The 21,854-nt window shown below is 45.2% G+C and overlaps 1 protein-coding gene across 2 annotated transcripts in view; it reads left to right on the top strand.

The window, feature by feature from the left end:
* Nucleotides 1-21,854, top strand: part of pex5la (peroxisomal biogenesis factor 5-like a) — a 108,464-nt gene that overhangs the window by 67,555 nt on the left and 19,055 nt on the right. For both annotated transcript variants that reach the window (XM_006803312.2, XM_006803311.2), the window contains 4 exons: nt 1,354-1,447; nt 2,455-2,484; nt 5,615-5,710; nt 19,831-19,947. In XM_006803312.2, the coding sequence (XP_006803375.1) occupies nt 1,354-1,447; nt 2,455-2,484; nt 5,615-5,710; nt 19,831-19,947 (337 nt within the window). The remainder of the gene's footprint in view (nt 1-1,353; nt 1,448-2,454; nt 2,485-5,614; nt 5,711-19,830; nt 19,948-21,854) is intronic.

The following is a 21,854-nucleotide window of genomic DNA, read 5'->3' as shown; positions in this document are numbered from 1 at the left end:
GGCGAAGGACACTGTCTCAGCTGAACTATGGACACGCACACACATACATATACTGATAAGCACTCACTCATCCATCACCCTCCCTATCCAACGCCACCTCCAACGCTTACCTCCCCTCTGATGTGGACATCGGGTCAGCTGGAGGCGCAGTCGAAAGATTGCAGCGGTCCCAGATCAGATGTACACACTGGAACTCTTTCCCATGTTGCTGTCTGTGTTTATTGTGCTGTGGTGTGTTGATATCTGTGCATTCCTGTGTTATCCTTCTGTGTTACACATTTCCATGTTTGTTTCCTCGCTACCTAGCCTGACCTGTCTCCCCAATGTGATGTTTGTGTATGTACGGTCGTCAAAAGTCTGTCATCTCGGCTGTGGGCAACTGCAACTGACAAATAAAGGCCATCTCATCTCATCTCATCATCTCATCTCATCTCATCATCTCATCTCATCTCATCATCTCATCTCATCTCATATTTTCAAATCCGATCTGGGTCACTTTCGTATGTGGTCCTGAATCCGATACATATCTGATGTTTTAGAAAGCTGCTGTTTGATGGTCATGTCGCATTAAATCTGTCTTTTACGTCACTGACACAAGACAGACGCCAACTATCAGCGCCAGGAAGACATTGTGAACGCTTCCTGTTTGTTGGGAAGACAATGTTGGAGAAACGTGAACATTTTATTTGTAGTGCTCCTCTCTAAAACAGTGATACGGATAAACTGTAATCAGGATAATTATAGGCCATATGTAAATAACTTTACACTTATAATTATAACTTAGAGCTAAATTGGGAAACGTAAAGTCTTTACATTAAGGCCATCAGTCAAACATACTGTTGGTCTGGGTGTAAACAGAGCGCGTTGTGTGTGACGTCTGCACATGCGGACGCTCTGAGCGTCACACCAGAGACCGTTTGCTGTCACATTTTATTTGTCGTGTGAACGAGCAGACAAAACAATTGGATTTGATCAAAAATTCAGAATTGAGCATTAAGACCTGCAGAGTGAACATAGCCTTAGTGTCTGTATGTTCAGAGTTTTTAGGCCCACGACTTCGTTCACTCCCTTTGCTTCCTTCCTGTTAGACAGACCTGCTGAACATTTATTTAACTGAGGAAACATTACTGTAGTAGAAACAGGGGAGACCGAATGTTTGTCCACCTGTTGATTATATAGTGTTTTATCTGCTGTTGGCAGAGTTCAAAGGTGAATATTTACCCTGGTGATGTTTTATGCAAACATGTAATAAAATTACATTTATTTACTGCCGTTTTCTAATTACTCATCTTTAAAGCTCTATTGCCGACATGTTTAACACGCTGGCTTATCCCAGTCCTCTCTTTTCTTCAGGTCCATAGATTGTAAAACACAGACAGACTCGTCAAACAAGAATACGCTGGAAACAAACACCAAACTGGAACCAGAGTCTGCGCTGGCGTCACAAGTAAGTGCTCAGAGTGTGAGGCAGGAATCCTCATTGATGCACTGTGCGCACTCGAAGCCAACGTCTTTAACTAAGAAAGCTTCCCACATCTCCGACATTAGCGTTTCCCTCCCTCCCCCCCCCCCCCCCCCCCCCCCCCACAGCACCTCCACCCTCCTTGAGAAAATCAAACTACATGAACAACTGCAGGAAAAGGCCGTGGAACCTCCCAGCAGTGATTGCCTGTCGTGTGCCTGCGTCTTTGTCTAAATCACACTTATAAACAAGTACAAGTGACCACATTAATGTCACACACTACTGTAGGCTTTGTGAAAGTCTGAGATCCTGATGTTTCCAAACACTGAGGTCAGAGGTTCAGTTTCAGAAGCTGGAACCAGAAGACGAGCACCCCGCTGTAAATAAAATCTGCTTCTTGACATTCACGTAAAGATTTCGTGATGGGACAAATGGGATTCTGTAGGAAAGATTATTAAGAAGCATGAAGCTGTAAAATGTTATAGAAGAGACTTTTTCAGCATCACTCCATTTTCTAAACCACCGTTTATCACATTTTGAGACCATGGAGCTGACGCCAGGCAGACGCAGGGAACACCCTGGGAACATCAGGTTATCAGCTACCGGTTCATGCTCCATATTGCACCTACAGTCAGTTTAAAATCTCCAATAAAGCTAACAGGGTGGAAGTCAGAGTACCCGGAGATGACAGGGAGCTGGAGGAAACTGAGTTCTGCAGGGATTATTTTTAAAAAGCACAAATCATCTTCAAAAATGTCTGTTTCTGTGACTCTGATGAAGATCCGTCCAGATGTTGGGAGTAATCCTGGTCAGGGTTTACAAACTGTTTCACTGGATTGTTCTGATTGTTGCACCGTTACGTTTGAAGAACTGATGACTTTATTGACCAACTGCATGTTTGTGTTGTGTTACAATGACAGTTTAATAAGACACCCTACTGTGTGCTGTTTACCCATCATTGTGTCCTAACACCTACAATTCTTCCATTTCAGCTCAACAGGCAGTATATTAGTGGAAGACATGTAAGCCTCCCTATGCATCCTTTCATATCACACTGAAAGACTTACACATTTGTACCAGTGAAACAGCATCACACCTTCTCAGAGTATCTGGCTCTAAAGACCAAAAACCAGGTGACTGAGAGCAAAAAGTAAGACAAAGACCAAAGTCGGCCTCGGGATGGATTCCTCTGTGGTGCTGCTCGGTCCAAATGTCAAGCGCTTTCTGCCTTAGTTGGTGTCTCTGTGTAGGTCTGCATAAGGGTCTTGTTTTCAGACGCCATTATTAGATTAATAGCCTATGAATAATTCAGCAGCCTTACTCCAAACCCATTAGTGTTGAGCTCAGCGAGCTAGCTGAGCCTATATCACCTTTTCAGCTCGCTGATAAATAATAGATTTGGGATTAAAGATAGCTGTCCGAGACGGGGGAGCTATTGGCAAACAAACGCACCAAATTTGTTTTGCTCAGGAGTTACGTTGTAGCTCGCTGACAGAGATCCTGTAAGGAGTGGTTTTAGCTTCCCACGTAGCAGGTACAACACGCACACAGAAACAAATGCATGCAAAGACGAGGCGGGTCCTGCATGAGATACATGAACTAACACAAGTGTATAACTCAACCTTCAAAGGAAAAATCCACCCTCGTTATTCTGTGGAGTGAAACATCAAGGAGGAGAAAGAGTCGTCATTTATTTTACATGTTTAAAAACATGAACATGCAGCTACAGTGCATGCTCACTGTGAGCTCCAGCTTCACGCTTCAAGCTTTTATTGTTCCAGATTTCCAACTCTTTGCCTCAGTCCCTGCTTTTAAAGAGCTCATCCAGCTGTAATTTGCCAGCAAGGCCTCATCCTATCAAGCCTTTAGTAAAAACATCATGTCTTAGAAATATAAGAAGGGCAACTGGAGGGCACATCCTCTGCCAAGACCTGAAAGAAAGTGAAAGAAAGATTTCACCATTTAAAGGACTCTTGCTTGGCACACGCTCGGCCTCTGTGCTCGCCTTCATGAAATTAGTTTTTATGGTTTTTGCATAATCTTGATAAGAACAGACAGAAAACAAATGGCCTCCACCTCAGTGCCTGTCCCGGCAATCTCATCGTACATTTTTCTTTATCATAGCGAGCTATACGGCTCTGCAGAGCAGTCTGCTGCTTACTTCCACTGCTTTTACAGAAACATTTTAAATGCAGATTCTTGTTTAATCAGGGCAGCAAGAAAAAGAAAACACAGACAAACAACAGCTGGAAAAAACAAAACAATAAATACCAACAGGAAATAAGACACTGCTTGAAATTCAGGGCTCATTATTATAAACCTGAACACGTATTTGTTTCTTAGCTATGACTATGTCACTGCAAAAGCAGAAACTTTCCTCAACAGCGATGTGAGAGACTCACAGTTATTGCAAAGGCTTGATTGCAGTTCTTATCAGGTTTTCACACAGGGTTCCTAAGTTTGGACACACCTTCTCATTTCATGGTTTTTCTTTATTTTTACGACTTTCTACAGTGCAGATACAAACTGAAGACTTAAACTCTATGAAGCAACATATATGGAATTATCCAACAAAGACTCTAAACATGTCTTATATTTTAGAAAGCAGCCGTCCTTTGCTTTGTTGTCAGTGGGTTAGGGTTTGTTGGGGTTTTATTCAAAACTGAATGCACACTGAACCAGCATGGCTACCACAGCATCCTGCAGCCACACACCATCCCATCATTTATTGTCCAACAGCACAATCACCCCACACTCACCTCCAGGCTGTGTGAAGGCTGTTTGACCAAGAAGGAGAGTGATGGAGGCCTGGCCTCCACAGTCACCTAAACCCAGTGGAGATGGTTTGGGATGAGATGGAGCGCAGACTGAAGGCTCAGCATCTTTGGAAACTCCTTCAACACTGTTGGAAAACTATTTCAGGAGACGACCTCATGAAGCTCATGGAGAAAACGCCACGAGTGTGCAAAGCAGTGATCAAAGCAAAAGCCGGCTACTTTAAAGAATCTAACATGTTATTTCACACTTTTGTCTTCTACATAATTCATCCGTGTTCGTTCCTAGTTTTGATGCCTTCAGTGAGAATCTGCAATGTAAACAGTCATGAAAATAAAGAAAAACCATTGAATGGGAAGTTAATACACTAGCAGTCAGGTAAACACTATTAACTGATGGCCAAGGCAACCAATCACATCATCAGGTTGCACTGTGTGATTGTAACCATGTGATCTAAATCCCATCTTGTTATGAACTAAAAGTGAAAAACTGAGAGTAGCCCAAAAACAACCACCAAGGATTTGGAGTAAAAGTTGTTAAATGTTGTCTGGTATGAAACTACGGCTGGACTGGAAATCTCACAGCAGAATAGTAAATCTTGCTGATTTAAGCTGAGGAGAGGAAACTGTGACAGAGCACTTTTGGGTGGATTTTTCCTTAAGCAATCCAAATACAGAATCCTGCATTTGTGGCAACTTTTTCTTTTTGGCACTGCATGCATTTTGCTCTTCATGAAGCACTTTCTCCATCCTGGGTGACATTAAGATGAATTTTGCATTATATCTCTGCAGATGGGAAATGTTACAGATAATAGCTGCAAGCACAGGGAGCCGTCTCTAATAGAGCCCTGCGATACATACAGCTATTGCTATGTCTAAGCCTAATGCATCGTATATGAGTATCTCAGAATCATTTACTTCTCAAAATGAATGCAAAGGTCTTTATATGAAGTTGTGTAAACTATACCACACTCTGAATCTATCAGCATATTCTGGTTTTACATTGCATGCACACAGGAGTGAGCCAGGCCGGAGGGGGAAATTGTGAGAGGCTGGATAAGTAGGATGTGGTTCAGATGAGGAGCAGGTCTGCGAGGGCTGGGCGGGGGGTGCTGACAGCAGTGATTCGGCTGGCCTTCCTAAGCATGTCAGAGGCTTTGTTGAGGCAGGGATATTTCCTCATCCCTGAGAAAGCAGAGACGGCTGACCCTGCACACTCTCCCTGCCCGCCTGTCCTCTGTGTGTAATGCGATGTGCTATGTTTGAAGTGTGCGAACGTGATGCTTTGTCATGTGCAAGTGAGTGAAGGTGACGGAGCCTGTTTGCGCATAAATGTTTATATTACTATGAAATGTGTGCATGCATGTGTGTATGACAGGCTCGCCTAACGAAGGAGCAGCGGTGGGGGAGCGCGCTCCTGTCCAGACATCAGTCCCTGGAGGAGGAGTTTGAGCGGGCCAAGGCTGCTGTTGAGGTAAGCAGAGCTCTCTTTAGTGTCAGCAAAGAGGCTCATCCGCCGCCGACTTCCACTAAGACTTAACAGGAAGGTTGGATGTTTCGTGCGTGCCCCCTTCCTGGCAAACACCCTGTTTTTCTGTGCGAGTTTCAGGAATGGGCAACAGTTAGAGAGAGGACAGCTTACTGGAATCCAGCCCTACTCATCGAAACAACGTTGCTGATTCCAGCTCGAGCTTATCTTTGTAATTCACCAAGAAATGCAAAGAAAAAAACAAGCTGTGATAAATCGTACTTATTAAACAGTGAATCCCAAGGAACTTAAACACTGTTCTTCTGTGGTTTAGCACGACCCCTGATCAGCTGGGTAAAAGTAATTTTCTCTGTTATCGACATGACAAGACTCATAACAGGAACTGGTGATGTAGCACCAATTTACCATTATTTCATTTACAGCACCCTGTCTTTAGACAGAAGCTGATAATACTCCTCCTGCTTTAAGGGAAAATCTTTTGAGTTTAAAGAATTGCAATAAAGGTTCTGAGGGCATTAAGCCATGAGGACTGTCTTCAATATCACATTTCAACCATCATTGCCCCTGTATTCAATCCAGTTCAATTCAATTTTATTTATATAGCGCCAAATCAAATAAGGGTGCTTTATATTGTACAGTAGATCGTACAATAATGGATTCAGAGAAAACCCCAACAATCATATGACCCCCTATGAGCAAGCACTTTGGCGACAGCAGGAAGGAAAAACTCCCTTTTAACAGGAAGAAACCTCCAGCAGAACCAGGCTCAGGGAGGGGCGGGGCCATCTGCTGTGATTGGTTGGGGTGAGAGAAGGAAGACAGGATAAAGACATGCTGTGGAAGAGAGACAGAAATTAATAACAGATATGATTCAATGCAGAGAGGTCTGTTAACACATAGTGAGTGAGAAAGGTGACTGGAAAGGAAAAACCCAGTGCATCATGGGAATCCCCGGCAGCCTACGTCTATTGCAGCATAACTAAGGGAGGATTCAGGGTCACCTGGTCCAGCCCTAACTATATGCTTTAGCAAAAAGGAAAGTTTGAAGCCTAATCTTGAAAGTAGAGAGTCTGTGTCACAGTACGGCTGTGTGCAGGCAAGGGAAGGACCCAAACGCAAACGAGACAAAGGTAAACTCAAAAAACACAGCTTTATTGCTGGTGTACAGGGACAATACAAACTAAACTAAACTAAACGGGGAAACTAAAGCACAAGGAGCCACAGGGAAAATCACACAGCTATGAGGGAGGACACAACGCTGACACAGAGAACCACGGGGCTTAAATACACTGAGGGATAACGAGGGGGAATGAGCCACAGGAGGAGAGCACAGCTGGGAGTAATCACGCAGGATGAGACAAGGGAAGAAACATTAACATAGGACAGTCTGTGAAAGCAAAACAGGAAACACACTGACTGAACTCAAAACATGTAAACTTAACAGCAACTGAGACAGAACATAGGGACCTGAAACATGGGACAGAAAAGCAAAGTAGACACAACATGAACATAACGCCCACAGGGAAGAACACAGAAGCACAGGACCTCTTTCAAAATAAAACAGGAAACAATGAAACACTGACATGACTACATGAACTTGACAACATAAGAAACAGACATGAAACACATGAAGGATAAGAGAGACAACACAAGGGTTGAAAACACAACGGGAATATAATCAGCAAATAAACATAGAAAATCTAATGAGCTTAAACTAGAAACATCAAAATGAACTAAAACTCAAACCGCTGGGTCATAAGACCAGGATCGTGACAGTCTGTCTCCTGAATCCAAACTGGAAGCTGGTTCCACAGAAGAGGGGCCTGAAAACTGAAGGCTCTGCCTCCCATTCTACTTTTAAATACTCTAGGAACAACAAGTAGGCCTGCAGAGCGAGAGCGAAGTGCTCTAATAGGGTGATATGGTACTACAAGGTCATTAAGATAAGATGGGGCCTGATTATTTAAGACCTTGTATGTGAGGAGCAGAATTCTGGATTTAACAGGAAGCCAAAACAGGAGAAATCTGCTCTCTCTTTCTAGTCCCTGTCAGTACTCTTGCTGCAGCATTTTGGATCAGCTGAAGGCTTTTCAGGGAGTTTTTAGGACTTCCTGATAATAATGAATTACAGTCGTCCAGCCCTAATGCCATCCAGAGTAAGAATCTGGTTAGATACCATATTTCTAAGCTTTTCAGGGCCGAGTACAATGACCTCAGTTTGATCTGAGTTAAGAAGCAGAAAGTTAGCGGCCATCCAGGTCTTTATGTCTTTAAGACATTCCTGCAGTTTAACTCACTGGTGTGTGTTATCTGGCTTCATGGACAGATAGAGCTGGGTGTCATCTGCATAGCAGTGTAAATGTATGCTATGTCTTCTAATGATGCTGCCTAGGGGAAGCATGTATAATGTAAACAGAATTGGTCCTAGCACTGAACCCTGTGGAACTCCATAATTAACCTCAGTGTGTGAAGAGGACTCTCCATTTACATGCACAAACTGGAGTCTATTAGATAGATATGATACAAACCACTGCAGTGCAGTACCTGTAATACCTACAGCATGTTCTAATCGCTCTAATAGGATATTATGGTCAACAGTATCGAATGCTGCACTGAGGTCTAGCAGGACAAGCACAGAGATGAGTCCACTGTCAGAGGCCATAAGAAGATCATTTGTAACCTTCACTAAAGCTGTTTCTGTGCTGTGATGAGCTCTTAGGTTGGGGTCTAAAAGACACGTTGATGGTTTGGAGGAAGTAATTAGACATCTTTTTTAAAATAAAACACGACACATTAAACTATGTCGTTATTTATTTAACAAAAGTGAAAGAAGCAGCGTGTAAAGCACAGCCTTCCAGTTCTGAGGTTGTATTTTTCAAATCAGCTAGGAAGCGATTCATTTTCTTGTCCTGTCGGGTCACCGTGAAACATGAAACACTTCTTACTCGCTTCTGTTTCTTCCTAAAGTATCACTTTTCAAATTCTTTGCCCACTAAGTTACTATTTGACCCAACGATTACACGAACAACACAAAAGATTTCCCTGTAAATGTTTGTTCTTTCACTTTATTTTTGAAACGTTACATCATAGTCACTGGGTACAAATACACCAAAAACACTGACTTTCTAAACTGGACATGAGATAACAGACACAACCATGAAGGTTGTGTTTTTGTAGTAAAGTCATTTAACCACTCAGCAGACGTCTGAAAATGGGAGTAAGCCCTGCTGAAGGTTACAATAGACTGCTGCACACCGAGCTGTGTGCAATGATCAATAAATAACAGAAGTGAGAGCAGCAGTAAGGGAGTAGAGCGGCCCATTCGGGGATCCATCCCAAACTTGACGATGATGTTTCACATTAGCTAAAAGCTGCATCCACCCAAACACCTGTGCAGGTTCTGGTCCAGATAAATGATGAGCTTTAGAGATTCTCCGAGCTTCTGAGAACGGCGTATCGATTCGTAACAGTACCTCACAGCCTCGATCGAGGAGCCTGAGTGCTCGCCTTCATTTGATGCGAGCCGTCAGCCATTTTGGCCTCACTTGCCAATGTCAAAGACCTTAATCGCATAATTTCAATTTAAGCAGCTGTGCATATGCATGCTCGTTCATACTTACAAAGACAGCACAGAGAGAACATTAAATCAGCACAGCGTCTTTCTTCCAATTCATTCAATTAGACCAAGCAGCCAAATGTAAGAAAATTAGGACCCGGGGAGGATTCGTGGAATAATCGTCTAAATAAGATTCATTTTACGAAGCTGGCACTTATGGGAACCTGTAAGCTTATGCCTGCAGTGCCTTTGCACATAAAATCTGTGAGAAAGGGAGGATAAAGTGGCTACTAACTATACAGGGGAGATGTAAAGTATGCACAGTGCATGTCACACGAGGACGCCGTAAATTACTCTGAGCTGATGACAACGTAATGCCTTCATTAAACAGAGAAGCCCTGAAATTGCTGCAGGCTAAATTGTGACTTTGGGAAACAGCGTTTTGGCTGAGGGGCATCAGAAAGGTCCCACAGTGGTGATAACAGCGAGACGAAGGTGACTGCGCACCCTCCCGTTTGATTAAAGCGGCGGCTTCAATTTTATCTGACAGAATATTAGTCTGAGCCAGTCGTGGGTTAAGTTGACTTAGTTGCGGCAATGTAGTTGCCGACAAGTTAGAGATGCAGCCCTGCGATCAAAAGGTCAGCAGTTTTAATCCACAGTCCTCCTGGGGAAAATTAGGGAAAGTAAATGAGTAATGCCTCCACTGCTCCCAACAATCTCCATCTCTGCGCCCTCCTGCAGACCACAAAATGTTCGAGCTGTAAAATGTCCAGCGTGCGAATGAAGACGCACATGCATCTCCTAAAAAGTATAAATGTACCTGCATTGAAGAAAATGATATTTATATATTTGATGAGCAGCATGAATGGAAACTTTCAAAATGTGAAGTGCAAAGAGTGAGCCTTTTCCAAAAACTAAGTGTTTAAACAGCACGTTGGGTCACTGCAAAATGAGCCGGTGAAAATCCCTTCAAGATTTTCAGGAGCTCAGGTTCTGTGTTTACATGTTACATGCTAAAAACATGTGTAACATCCTGTTTTCAGCATGGCCCTGTTTGTAGGCTTCCTATATATAGGCCAGTATCTGTATTCAGGGCTACATCGCCACATTAGACTCTCAGCAGCTATTTTTTAAAATTGAAAGCAGAAAAAAAGCATTTGTAGGCTAACATGGAAACATAAGTGAAAAATAAAGAAAATCCATCAAACTATCAGCTATAGTGCAGTATGTAAGATGCTGTCCCTTTATCTACTAAAAGCTTCATTTGGCTGTTAATTAAACTTTTATGTACTTTAGTGAAATATGTATTTGACCCCCGATCCAGGGGGCGAACTCCTGATGGCGAGCACAGCGGTGAGATGTTTCCTGTAACTGGTCACCGGGTTTGCACAGATCTCAGAGGTGATTTCTGCCCACTCGTCTTCTCAGAAACTCTAAATCCTTTCAGGGTTTTTGGTTGGTGCTTGGTAACTCAGCGCTTCAGCTGCCTTCACAGGTTGTCTGTGACTGATTGCTGATTAAGGACTGGCTCGACCACTTGATGACCTTAATGTGCTTCAGCTGCTCCTTTGTTGCCTTGTTGCATTTGGGTCACTGTTGGGTGATTGTAGAAAACCAATCCACGACACATTTTTTAAGGAAAGAGGCTCCAAGATTTTATGGTACGTGGTCACATCCTAAATATGGTGACGTCATCCTGTACCTGTAGCAGGAAATCAGCCCTGAAGCACAAAGTTCTTATGATGCAGACACGGCGATTTTGGTTTTATCTAACCACGGGCCTGGACGTGTGCACTCTCCAGCAGGGGGACCTTACAGGCGCTGCAAGATTTCAATCCCTTACAGTATAATTGTCATGAGTTGCTGTGTGGCAGGCAGGAGATTAAAGCAGACTCACGGAAGCAGCACGTGAACTCAAAACGCACGGCTTTATTGCTGGAAAAAGGCAAAATGGTACAAAAGTAAACTGGGAGATTGTCATGATCAGTCACACTGGGGGCATCACACAGCTGTGAGGGAGATCAACCAGCGCAGGTAGACACAGACACTAAATACAAAAGGGATAACGAGGGAAGTGAGGACACACGGGAACACAGCTGACACAAATCACCTACACAGAGGAAGCAAAACAAGACACGAACATGGGAACACGACCTTCACAATAAAACAGGAAACAGGAATGGAGGAGCGGGCAGGCTAAAGGGAGCGAGGGAGCGACGGTGCAGATGTGATGGGGAAACATGAACATCATGAAGTGAAACAAGAACTCACACACCTTTTGTCCCTCTGTGGGGGGAAACTCCCACTAGGTTTATATCTGGGACTCTCCACCATTTGACCTTAGAACTGAAGAAGCTTCTCGGATGAAGGTGAAACGTCTTCAAGTAACTTAAAGAAGTCCAGACGCTTTTCTTTGCAAGCTCCTTTGACTCACACAGTTAAATAAACACAGTTGGCAAGGACACAACAACCAAAAGCGAAACAGAAAAAGCAACCGAGGCGCTACAGGATCAACCGTAGAATAACAAAGTAGACTAACGTGATACAAAATGACAAAAACCACGAGAAAACTCACTGAAAACAAAAGAACCGTGACAATAATGTGTTACCAACGGTGCTGGTGGTGGCTGTGGTCCCAGTTACCTTCAAACTTGTGTTTGGCTGATCCTCCACCTTCATCATCATCATCCTTGTATGGAGCTCCAGAACGAAGACAACTGTTTTTTTATTGCTTCCATTTCTAGATAAGAGATAAGATAAAACTTTATTAATCCCTCGGGTGGGTTCCTCTGGGAAATTCGGTTTCCCACCAACAGTTGGTCTTGTAGCCCAGTCCAGCCTTCTGTGCTTTACATGCATAATGACTTCAGATCAGGTTGATTACCTGTAATCATGAAACACGGGCTCACAGGCGATCACTGGTGGCCAGAAATCCAGCTGGATTCAATGGGATCAACTGCTTATTTCACTCAGTAACAATCAAATCCATTTATAACTTTTATCTAATGCATTTTTCTACATATACAAACAAACAGTACCCAGGACACGGAACAGAAACATACACAATTTTTCTTACATATTTACATTTAGGACAATGGTTACTATAAACAGAGAGTACTGTACAGTTATTAAATTAAATAAAAATAATTACAGGTAAGAGGCAAACCAGGTTGTAGTGTTTAGATTGTTATTCTCTCTGTCACTATTAAAATAAAACTACCATGAAACATTACAGCTGCTATCAAATAATATGCAGTGTCTACTACAGTGAGGAAGAACACAATAAGGAAGTCGGTCACATCTTCACTATAATAAAAGCTAACCTTGTTGCTACTCCGGCTCAACCTAGAGTAAGGATCTTTCATTCCAGTTTGTTTGCAATCAGCCACAAACCTACATGAAAAAGCCGTCACTGCAGTAGATCTACGTGCTGTTATCAAAGAGAAGGTCTGCCACTGATAGCACTTTGTCCACAGCAGTGCATTTTACTCGTCTCTGAGTGACATTATCGGGACTCTAGCTTCCTATTTTTGTCTCGCTGACCAAGGACTTGGCCTCGCAGCACAGGAGTGGGTGGCTCGTTAACATTAAAAGGCCAGGCCAGTCCTGCTCCGGAGATGAGTCCTTTTTCCTGGAGTCTGCTGCTGTGTCACTGGTAGATAATGAGACCTGGGCACAGTGGATAAGTAACCCTGTTCATGTACTTGTTTTCTTCCAAAGACTGTCTCAACAGTTCAAACTGGCATCCTGTTAGGTTATCATCGCAATTTCAACATCACAAGGAACGAAACAAGATAACATTCATTTATGGATTGTTAGCATTTTTCAGTTGGTGAAAAGCAGGAAATATTCACTGTAGTTGGATGAAGTTGGTCTGATGGTTCCAAAAGCTTTGAAGCCTGTGGGTCTGTGTGGGTCTCCTGTGGGTCTCCTGTGGGTCTGTGTGGGTCTCCTGTGGGTCTCCTGTGGGTCTGTGTGGGTCTCCTGTGGGTCTGTGTGGGTCTCCTGTGGGTCTCCTGTGGGTCTCCTGTGGGTCTCCTGTGGGTCTGTGTGGGTCTGTGTGGGTCTCCTGAGGGTCTGTGTGGGTCTCCTGTGGGTCTGTGTGGGTCTGTGTGGGTCTGTGTGGGTCTCCTGAGGGTCTGTGTGGGTCTCCTGTGGGTCTGTATGGGTCTCCTGTGGGTCTGTATGGGTCTCCTGTGGGTCTGTGTGGGTCTGTGTGGGTCTCCTGTGGGTCTCCTGTGGGTCTGTGTGGGTCTGTATGGGTCTCCTGTGGGTCTCCTGTGGGTCTGTATGGGTCTGTGTGGGTCTCCTATGGGTCTGTATGGGTCTCCTGTGGGTCTGTGTGGGTCTGTGTGGGTCTCCTGAGGGTCTGTGTGGGTCTCCTGTGGGTCTGTATGGGTCTCCTGTGGGTCTGTATGGGTCTCCTGTGGGTCTGTGTGGGTCTGTGTGGGTCTGTATGGGTCTCCTGTGGGTCTGTGTGGGTCTCCTGTGGGTCTGTATGGGTCTGTGTGGGTCTCCTGTGGGTCTGTGTGGGTCTCCTGTGGGTCTGTGTGGGTCTGTGTGGGTCTCCTGTGGGTCTGTGTGGGTCTCCTGTGGGTCTGTGTGGGTCTGTATGGGTCTCCTGTGGGTCTCCTGTGGGTCTGTATGGGTCTGTGTGGGTCTCCTGTGGGTCTGTGTGGGTCTCCTGTGGGTCTCCTGTGGGTCTGTGTGGGTCTGTGTGGGTCTGTGTGGGTCTCCTGTGGGTCTGTGTGGGTCTCCTGTGGGTCTGTGTGGGTCTCCTGTGGGTCTCCTGTGGGTCTCCTGTGGGTCTGTGTGGGTCTCCTGTGGGTCTCCTGTGGGTCTGTATGGGTCTCCTGTGGGTCTCCTGTGGGTCTCCTATGGGTCTCTCTGTGGGTCTCCTATGGGTCTCCTGTGGGTCTCCTGTGGGTCTCCTGTGGGTCTGTGTGGGTCTCCTGTGGGTCTGTGTGGGTCTCCTGTGGGTCTCCTGTGGGTCTCCTGTGGGTCTGTGTGGGTCTGTGTGGGTCTCCTGTGGGTCTGTGTGGGTCTCCTGTGGGTCTCCTGTGGGTCTGTATGGGTCTCCTGTGGGTCTGTGTGGGTCTGTGTGGGTCTCCTGTGGGTCTGTGTGGGTCTGTGTGGGTCTCCTGTGGGTCTCCTGTGGGTCTGTGTGGGTCTGTATGGGTCTCCTGTGGGTCTCCTGTGGGTCTGTATGGGTCTGTGTGGGTCTCCTATGGGTCTGTATGGGTCTCCTGTGGGTCTGTGTGGGTCTGTGTGGGTCTGTGTGGGTCTCCTGAGGGTCTGTGTGGGTCTCCTGTGGGTCTGTATGGGTCTCCTGTGGGTCTGTATGGGTCTCCTGTGGGTCTGTGTGGGTCTGTGTGGGTCTGTATGGGTCTCCTGTGGGTCTGTGTGGGTCTCCTGTGGGTCTGTATGGGTCTGTGTGGGTCTCCTGTGGGTCTGTGTGGGTCTCCTGTGGGTCTGTGTGGGTCTGTGTGGGTCTCCTGTGGGTCTGTGTGGGTCTCCTGTGGGTCTGTGTGGGTCTGTATGGGTCTCCTGTGGGTCTCCTGTGGGTCTGTATGGGTCTGTGTGGGTCTCCTGTGGGTCTGTGTGGGTCTCCTGTGGGTCTCCTGTGGGTCTGTGTGGGTCTGTGTGGGTCTCCTGTGGGTCTGTGTGGGTCTCCTGTGGGTCTGTGTGGGTCTCCTGTGGGTCTCCTGTGGGTCTCCTGTGGGTCTGTGTGGGTCTCCTGTGGGTCTCCTGTGGGTCTGTATGGGTCTCCTGTGGGTCTCCTGTGGGTCTCCTATGGGTCTCCTGTGGGTCTCCTATGGGTCTCCTGTGGGTCTCCTGTGGGTCTCCTGTGGGTCTGTGTGGGTCTCCTGTGGGTCTGTGTGGGTCTCCTGTGGGTCTCCTGTGGGTCTCCTGTGGGTCTGTGTGGGTCTCCTGTGGGTCTCCTGTGGGTCTGTATGGGTCTCCTGTGGGTCTGTGTGGGTCTGTGTGGGTCTCCTGTGGGTCTCCTGTGGGTCTCCTGTGGGTCTGTATGGGTCTCCTGTGGGTCTGTGTGGGTCTGTATGGGTCTCCTGTGGGTCTCCTGTGAGTCTCCTGTGGGTCTCCTGTGGGTCTGTGTGGGTCTGTGTGGGTCTCCTGTGGGTCTCCTGTGGGTCTCCTGTGGGTCTGTATGGGTCTCCTGTGGGTCTGTGTGGGTCTGTATGGGTCTCCTGTGGGTCTCCTGTGGGTCTCCTGTGGGTCTCCTGTGGGTCTGTGTGGGTCTGTGTGGGTCTCCTGTGGGTCTGTGTGGGTCTCCTGTGGGTCTCCTGTGGGTCTGTATGGGTCTCCTGTGGGTCTGTGTGGGTCTGTGTAGGTCTCCTGTGGGTCTCCTGTGGGTCTCCTGTGGGTCTGTATGGGTCTCCTGTGGGTCTGTGTGGGTCTGTATGGGTCTCCTGTGGGTCTCCTGTGGGTCTGTGTGGGTCTCCTGTGGGTCTGTGTGGGTCTGTGTGGGTCTCCTGTGGGTCTCCTGTGGGTCTCCCTTCCCTCTGCACCTGGTGATAAAGTCGTTTGTATAAATGCAGACATGAGATCTGAACTCGTCCATAACATAAAGTTTCATGTTGCTGTTTGAATGCTATGCTGGTTTACACGTGCGTGTGCATCTCTACCTTTATATTGAGTCCACCTGTGTTTACCTGTGTTTACCTGTGTTACAGTAACAATAATGCAAAAGAGTATTTCTAATCATTTATTATGAATAATTATGGCTGTTTTTCCTCTCAGGCCTAAGATAAATATATTGCACCTTTCGTTTTTTAGCTGACTTATCGAGAACTTTCATTACAAACGACCTTCTCAGCCATTTCCCTGCATTCATCACCTCAGCCCGTTTGAGGAGCATTAATTGGACTCTAAAGGCAAAACACAAGTATAGTTTTTCCAAAAGTAGGCGACACAAACAGCGATGTGCGAGGCTGCTAAGATTATTGCTGTTGTTAATAATGTATTCATGAAGTAACTAATGAAACCCGCCTCATTTACAAGCGGCGGCGACATGTTTGTGGTGGGAGCTCTCTGTCTCTTTCACGTAACACTTCATCAGAGCTGCTGAAATTAGAGTCGCAGCCGTGGCCTCGCTCCAGTCGTACGCAGGATATAATTACCTCGCTGTGTCTTTGCCTTGTTCCTCATAATTAAACTGCCAATGCCAGCGTGGAAAACATCCGTCACAGCATTATCAAGAAATATGAACTTCTTGTCACTTCACAACATGCATGTGTGTTTACTCGATTTTAATTCTCCGAGCAATTTACTGAGCGGTACTGCGAGCAGTTTACCGTCTACGACTTGGAAACATGGAGATGATGAGTAGGTAACAGGCCGATGCAGGCCCTCGATAAAAATAATGAAAACCATTAAAGCCGTAATATTTAAATTACCACAACGACTGCAGCCTGCCATAAAAATCTATTATAAGAACATGAAGATGGACACTGCAGGAAGCCAGAAGGAAATGATGCTGTGCAGGGAATCGGGATTCGGGAATGGGACTAACACCTGGAAGATCATATGACCGCAATATTGTGGATTTAATGTATTTTAAGTAAATGGTAGTTTCCTGAACTTATACTGATTTTAGGGGTAAAACTGTATTTTAGCATTATATTATTAGCACTAAGGAAAAGGGTCGGAGTCATTGTTGACCATCAGCTGTGTATTTTTACACACTTTGTAGCTGCGCTGATAGTGGTGCAAACGAGCTGCTGGGCATCTTTCCTCCATCATGTTCTGTAACACAGGAAACATCCTGACACCAAGATAGCGATGAATAAGCCTGTAATAACAGCCAATCATTAAGCCCGTCAACCTGTAATAACAGCCAATCATTAAGCCCGTCAGCCTGTAATAACAGCCAATCATTAAGCCCGTCAGACTCATGCACGACTAACGTGTGCTGGTCACTTTCAGCAGGACATTTTAAGGACTTCCTGCTATGATACTCGCAGGTCTCACGCTGGATCACGCTGGTCACACTTTGTATATCAGTTCGATCTGTTGCATAAATGCTTGCTTAACCCTCACCTCATACTGGTACTCGTACTTAGAGTACGATGTGTGAAGGAAAGATGAGAAACACATTATTTACATGTGGAGTTCAGATTCGGGCCCAGACAGATTTATTAGCTCAGCTGTTTGACCCTCTCGATGCAGCGTTGCTGATTTGCAACAGTTAAAAACAACCTGATTACCAACATACATATTTTATGAGTTTTACTCAGAAGCACCACTGCAGGACTTGGTTGTGCATCAGCAACAAAAAGTTTAATTTGAGCCTGAGAGGGTTAATAGAGGGCGCACTGCAGTATTTAAGAAAAAGACACTTGTTGTAGGGATTTGGTGGCTTCAGCCCAGATGATACTCTTCTGTTGCACCACACACACCAGTGACAACAAACATGCTAAACAACATGATGCAGCGACACAGGGCTACGACACAAACTCACATCTTTGTTCTCCTTTTAATGGTTTTCAATAAATATGGTTCACAGCTAAATAAATGAGCTTATAACCTTCAACAGCGCTGTTTCTAAATGTAAACAGCTGCTCGACCTCCAAATTTCTGCTGCAAACACGACGCTCTGATGCTTCCTGACGGAGCCGACAGCGAAGGCTCCCCTCGATGCAATTTGTGTGCACGTCAGCAGTCTGCAATTACCTGCCACCTCTCACCACGAGGGGCCACAGCGCGGCCTTGATGTCAATCAAAAGGAACATTTCATGTGGAGATCTGAGACCTTTAACACAAACACATGTGTCCTTATAGTCGCTCTGACCCTGCTTGCTTCTACAGTGTCTCACACGCATGTACTGTGTGCGACGCTGTCATGATGAGTTTCTGACTATAAAGGACTGAATAAGTCCCAGGAAGCTGCTCTGCTTCTGACAGGAAGGCGCTCACAAATCATGAAATAAACCAGCTGGAAAGAAAAAAGTGGCCATGCAGAGGATTCGTGTTTTGCATGAAAGACAGTCGACAGGCATGTACGTGAAGAGAAATGGGACCACACACCAAAAACTGCCCGATCACGTTTACTGTGTACATAAATAGAAAGAGGACAGGAACTTGTAAGCTGTATGGCTGCACACCACACAACAGACAGTTTACCAGGACTTGTACTCGCCCCATGCCACGCCTCCTGTCCTGTAGGTTTCTCTTTAGCCTCTTCACGCCGTTCCTTCTGATGACATCCCTAACAGCTCATCTGTTTAGCGACACAATCGGTTTACCTGCAGCACGCACTGCAAACACTTCGGGTCTCAGCACAGCTGGGAAGCAGCTATGCATGACCTGTAATCTGGAACATAAAGGGAAGTGGCACAAACAAATTAAAAACAAAGGAGGTTAGTCCGCCCTTACACAACTCACAATCAATAACCGTCTTCATGGCTGGACGACAACCAAAACAAAATTACAGATCAATCAAAAGAACGAACAAAAAAGCACAGCAGAAAACACAAACAACATTATCGATTAAAATATTGCCCAATAAAATATCAATTTTATGAAACCATTCGAAATCACAAAGCTAAAACACTCAATATACAATATTGATCCGTCTCCCTGTCGATCGAGGGATTGATCAATTCTTCTATTAAAACTCGTGGTCACACTAAAAGTCCAGCGACACATTAAAAATGGGCGCCTACAATAACAAATGATCCAAACAAGATGGCAAAAGTCTCTTACCGACAGTATGCCCACTCCCACCCGAGCACTGACCCCACACACCCACTACCTTTTCACAGCTCTTCAGCCAATCACCTGGCAGAGAGCAACAACCTGCAGGTGACGCTTGTTCGGTTTTCTTAAAGCCTCTTTGAAGTGTTTATCGGTCTGCTACCATAATAAATAAATACATCAGTTTCCTTATAATTAGTCTTGCCGTTACATTACAGTAAGATGTCGTATTCCAGGGTTATTGCAAAACAACAACCTCTGGTTGATTAATTGACGGCATAAACAAACATTTAAAAGGTTCCCTGTGCAGGCTTTGATTTCCTGTCAGAAGAAATGTTAGAAATGCTCCAGGAAGCAAACTCCCACATTACTCTGACAGCCTTCGGCCTGCTGATGGAAAGGTTCAAATATCATCCTGATAGAGTCCTTAAGTCCAGCTCTGTCAAGGAGATGTGAACGTTTTGCGTTTCTGATCGTCTTAGAAAGAACAGACCGAGCTTGAAATATGTAAACTATGTAAACTTCAGGTTTAGCTGCTGTTTTAAAGAATTAACCGCTTCTGTTGAAAAAAGGTGCCGCGTGTTTTATTCTGGTCTTCATGCATTTCCTGCAGCTGCATTTCGAGCATTTCGAGCATTTTTCCTCTAAACTCTGCCGTGACATGCAGATGTGATGAGTCATCAGGAGTGTTGGTCCATACGTTACAGCGAGTAAACAGGCAGACGTGACATTTCCAACAGTAGGCTGATAAGAGCTAACTATTCACTCCTTTCCCCCTGTCTCCTTCCTTCCTTTGTTCCTGATCTGTGTCCTCTCTCTCTGATGTGTGCAGTCAGACACCGAGTTCTGGGATAAGATGCAGGCAGAGTGGGAAGAGCTGGCTCGGCGAAACTGGCTGACGGAAAACGAGCAGGCGCAGATTCCCTCCACTGTGTCTCCGTACGAGAAGGTCAGTATCATTAAAATGTTACTGTCAGCACGCAGATCTGTCCTGATGACAGCGATGCAGGAACATGCAGAGCTGCATGCGCTGAGAGTGAAAGTTTATCAGTGTGCAGCATGTTTACATCTGACAGCTATAAAAACTGGAAACCAAGTTTTATCATCTTTGTGGATCAACATTTAAAATATCTGAGCTGTTTACTGTCTTCCACTTTAATTTAGTGTCCAATCCTCACAACGCGCATGAGGGAGGATTTATGATTAGTAAGAGGCCTTGAAGTCTCAAAGTGATGAACGAGTGAGCAACGGAGGGATGGAAACAGGCGTGATTAATGGAGGCTTGTCACCCGGAGGTTAACGGTCAGCTCTCAGAGACTTTGAGGTTCCTGTAATGCAGGGGTGTCAAACTTAAATACACAGTGGGCCAAAATTCAAAACTGGAACAAAGTTGCGGGCTAACATTAATATTTATTGAAATATATTTATTCCTCCAGATTTAAGAATGAATCTTTTCTTATGGACTCAAACACGTTTTGCTGAAAAACTGAATATGGAACAAGCAAAGCTTAATACTAAACAATATATATATTAGCTGTATAATACCAGTAGGCCAGCTCTAATAGTCATTTGGTATGGCTTCGCGGGCCAAATGTAATTAGGTTGCGGGCCAAATTTGGCCCGCGGGCCAGAGTTTGACACCTATGTTATAATGCACCGAGCTTTGTGGATCCAGAACTTTTATATATGTGAACGGGTTTTAAAAATGACGTCTAAACTAGTGTTAAACTCTCCGTGCTGAATGTGAAGCCTCAGTCACACATACCTGTAAGCACTGGTATCCATGCAAAGATGAGTGTTCCTGTAGTGGTTGCCAGTAGTTACTGGAGGTCGCTGTGAAACTGGTTCTTAAAGACCAGCCAGTGATGCCATCACTACCAGTTACTACACTGTGGGTTAGCATTAGCTGATAACAGCGGTCACCTCCAGTTTGTGTGGAAGATACCTAATTGTCTGCCAGCACTGGCTAACTACTGGCTAACTACTGGCTAACTACTGGCTAACTACTGGCTAACTACTGGCTAAGATTGTGAACCTGTGACGTGTAACCTGTCAAACTTTCAAACTTCACTAGCTAGGAGGCCAAACAGTCTATGCAGACAAGTTGCCTCTGCCATGTAAGCTGCAGGCGACCGGGCAACCTGCTAGTGACCAAAGAATTTAGATAGAAGTTTCCAGCAACATAGCCAACAACCATTAGCCGGGTTGTTGGGGAATGTGGATTCACCGAGAGTCAGCTGCCGGGTGGATGCTGTGCCACAAAGGGATGAGGTTTCTCTGGGTCTGTTTGACAGATTCCCTATTATGCATGAGAAGAGTGACGATATGAAAACCCAAGAGTGAAACAGCTAAAGCTGCTTATTTTATTGAAAGCAGCGCAGATAATTAAAGTCTGAAAATGTGCCATTCTGAAGAAGAAACATACAAAAGTAATAATTTAGTTCGTCTTTCACGCCAGATTGATCAGCACGACTTGTTAATATATTGTGATGTAACAAAGCCTGCACGCTGACCTGCATGTTTGCCGCATCACAATGACGTTTTCCCGAGTTTCAGAGGACGAGCGCATGTCTGAGCAGCACGCATCACCCACCAGCTGACCTTCTTATGCCAGGAAATCATGTGAGATCAGACTTTGTATTGATCCCAGCGTAGCGCTCGTTCTTAAAGAAAAATCTGTTTCATCGTGCTCAAAAGCACGCAACACACCAGGGTAATCACCGTTTGAAAATGCAAAGTTTAACATTTAAAGAGAGCAGACAAACCCGGGGGAGCTCCGTCCAGGTTTGATGTGAAGGAGAAAAGATCAATTCCTGCTCTTTTGCTTAAATATACAACTGCACAGGACGCTTGGTT

The sequence above is a fragment of the Neolamprologus brichardi genome, chromosome 23 (assembly GCF_056152115.1).
Source record: "Neolamprologus brichardi isolate AB-2024 chromosome 23, ASM5615211v1, whole genome shotgun sequence".
Lineage (NCBI taxonomy): Eukaryota > Metazoa > Chordata > Actinopteri > Cichliformes > Cichlidae > Neolamprologus > Neolamprologus brichardi.
Note: the sequence above shows the minus strand (reverse complement) of the source record. Positions and strands in the feature narration are given on the sequence as shown.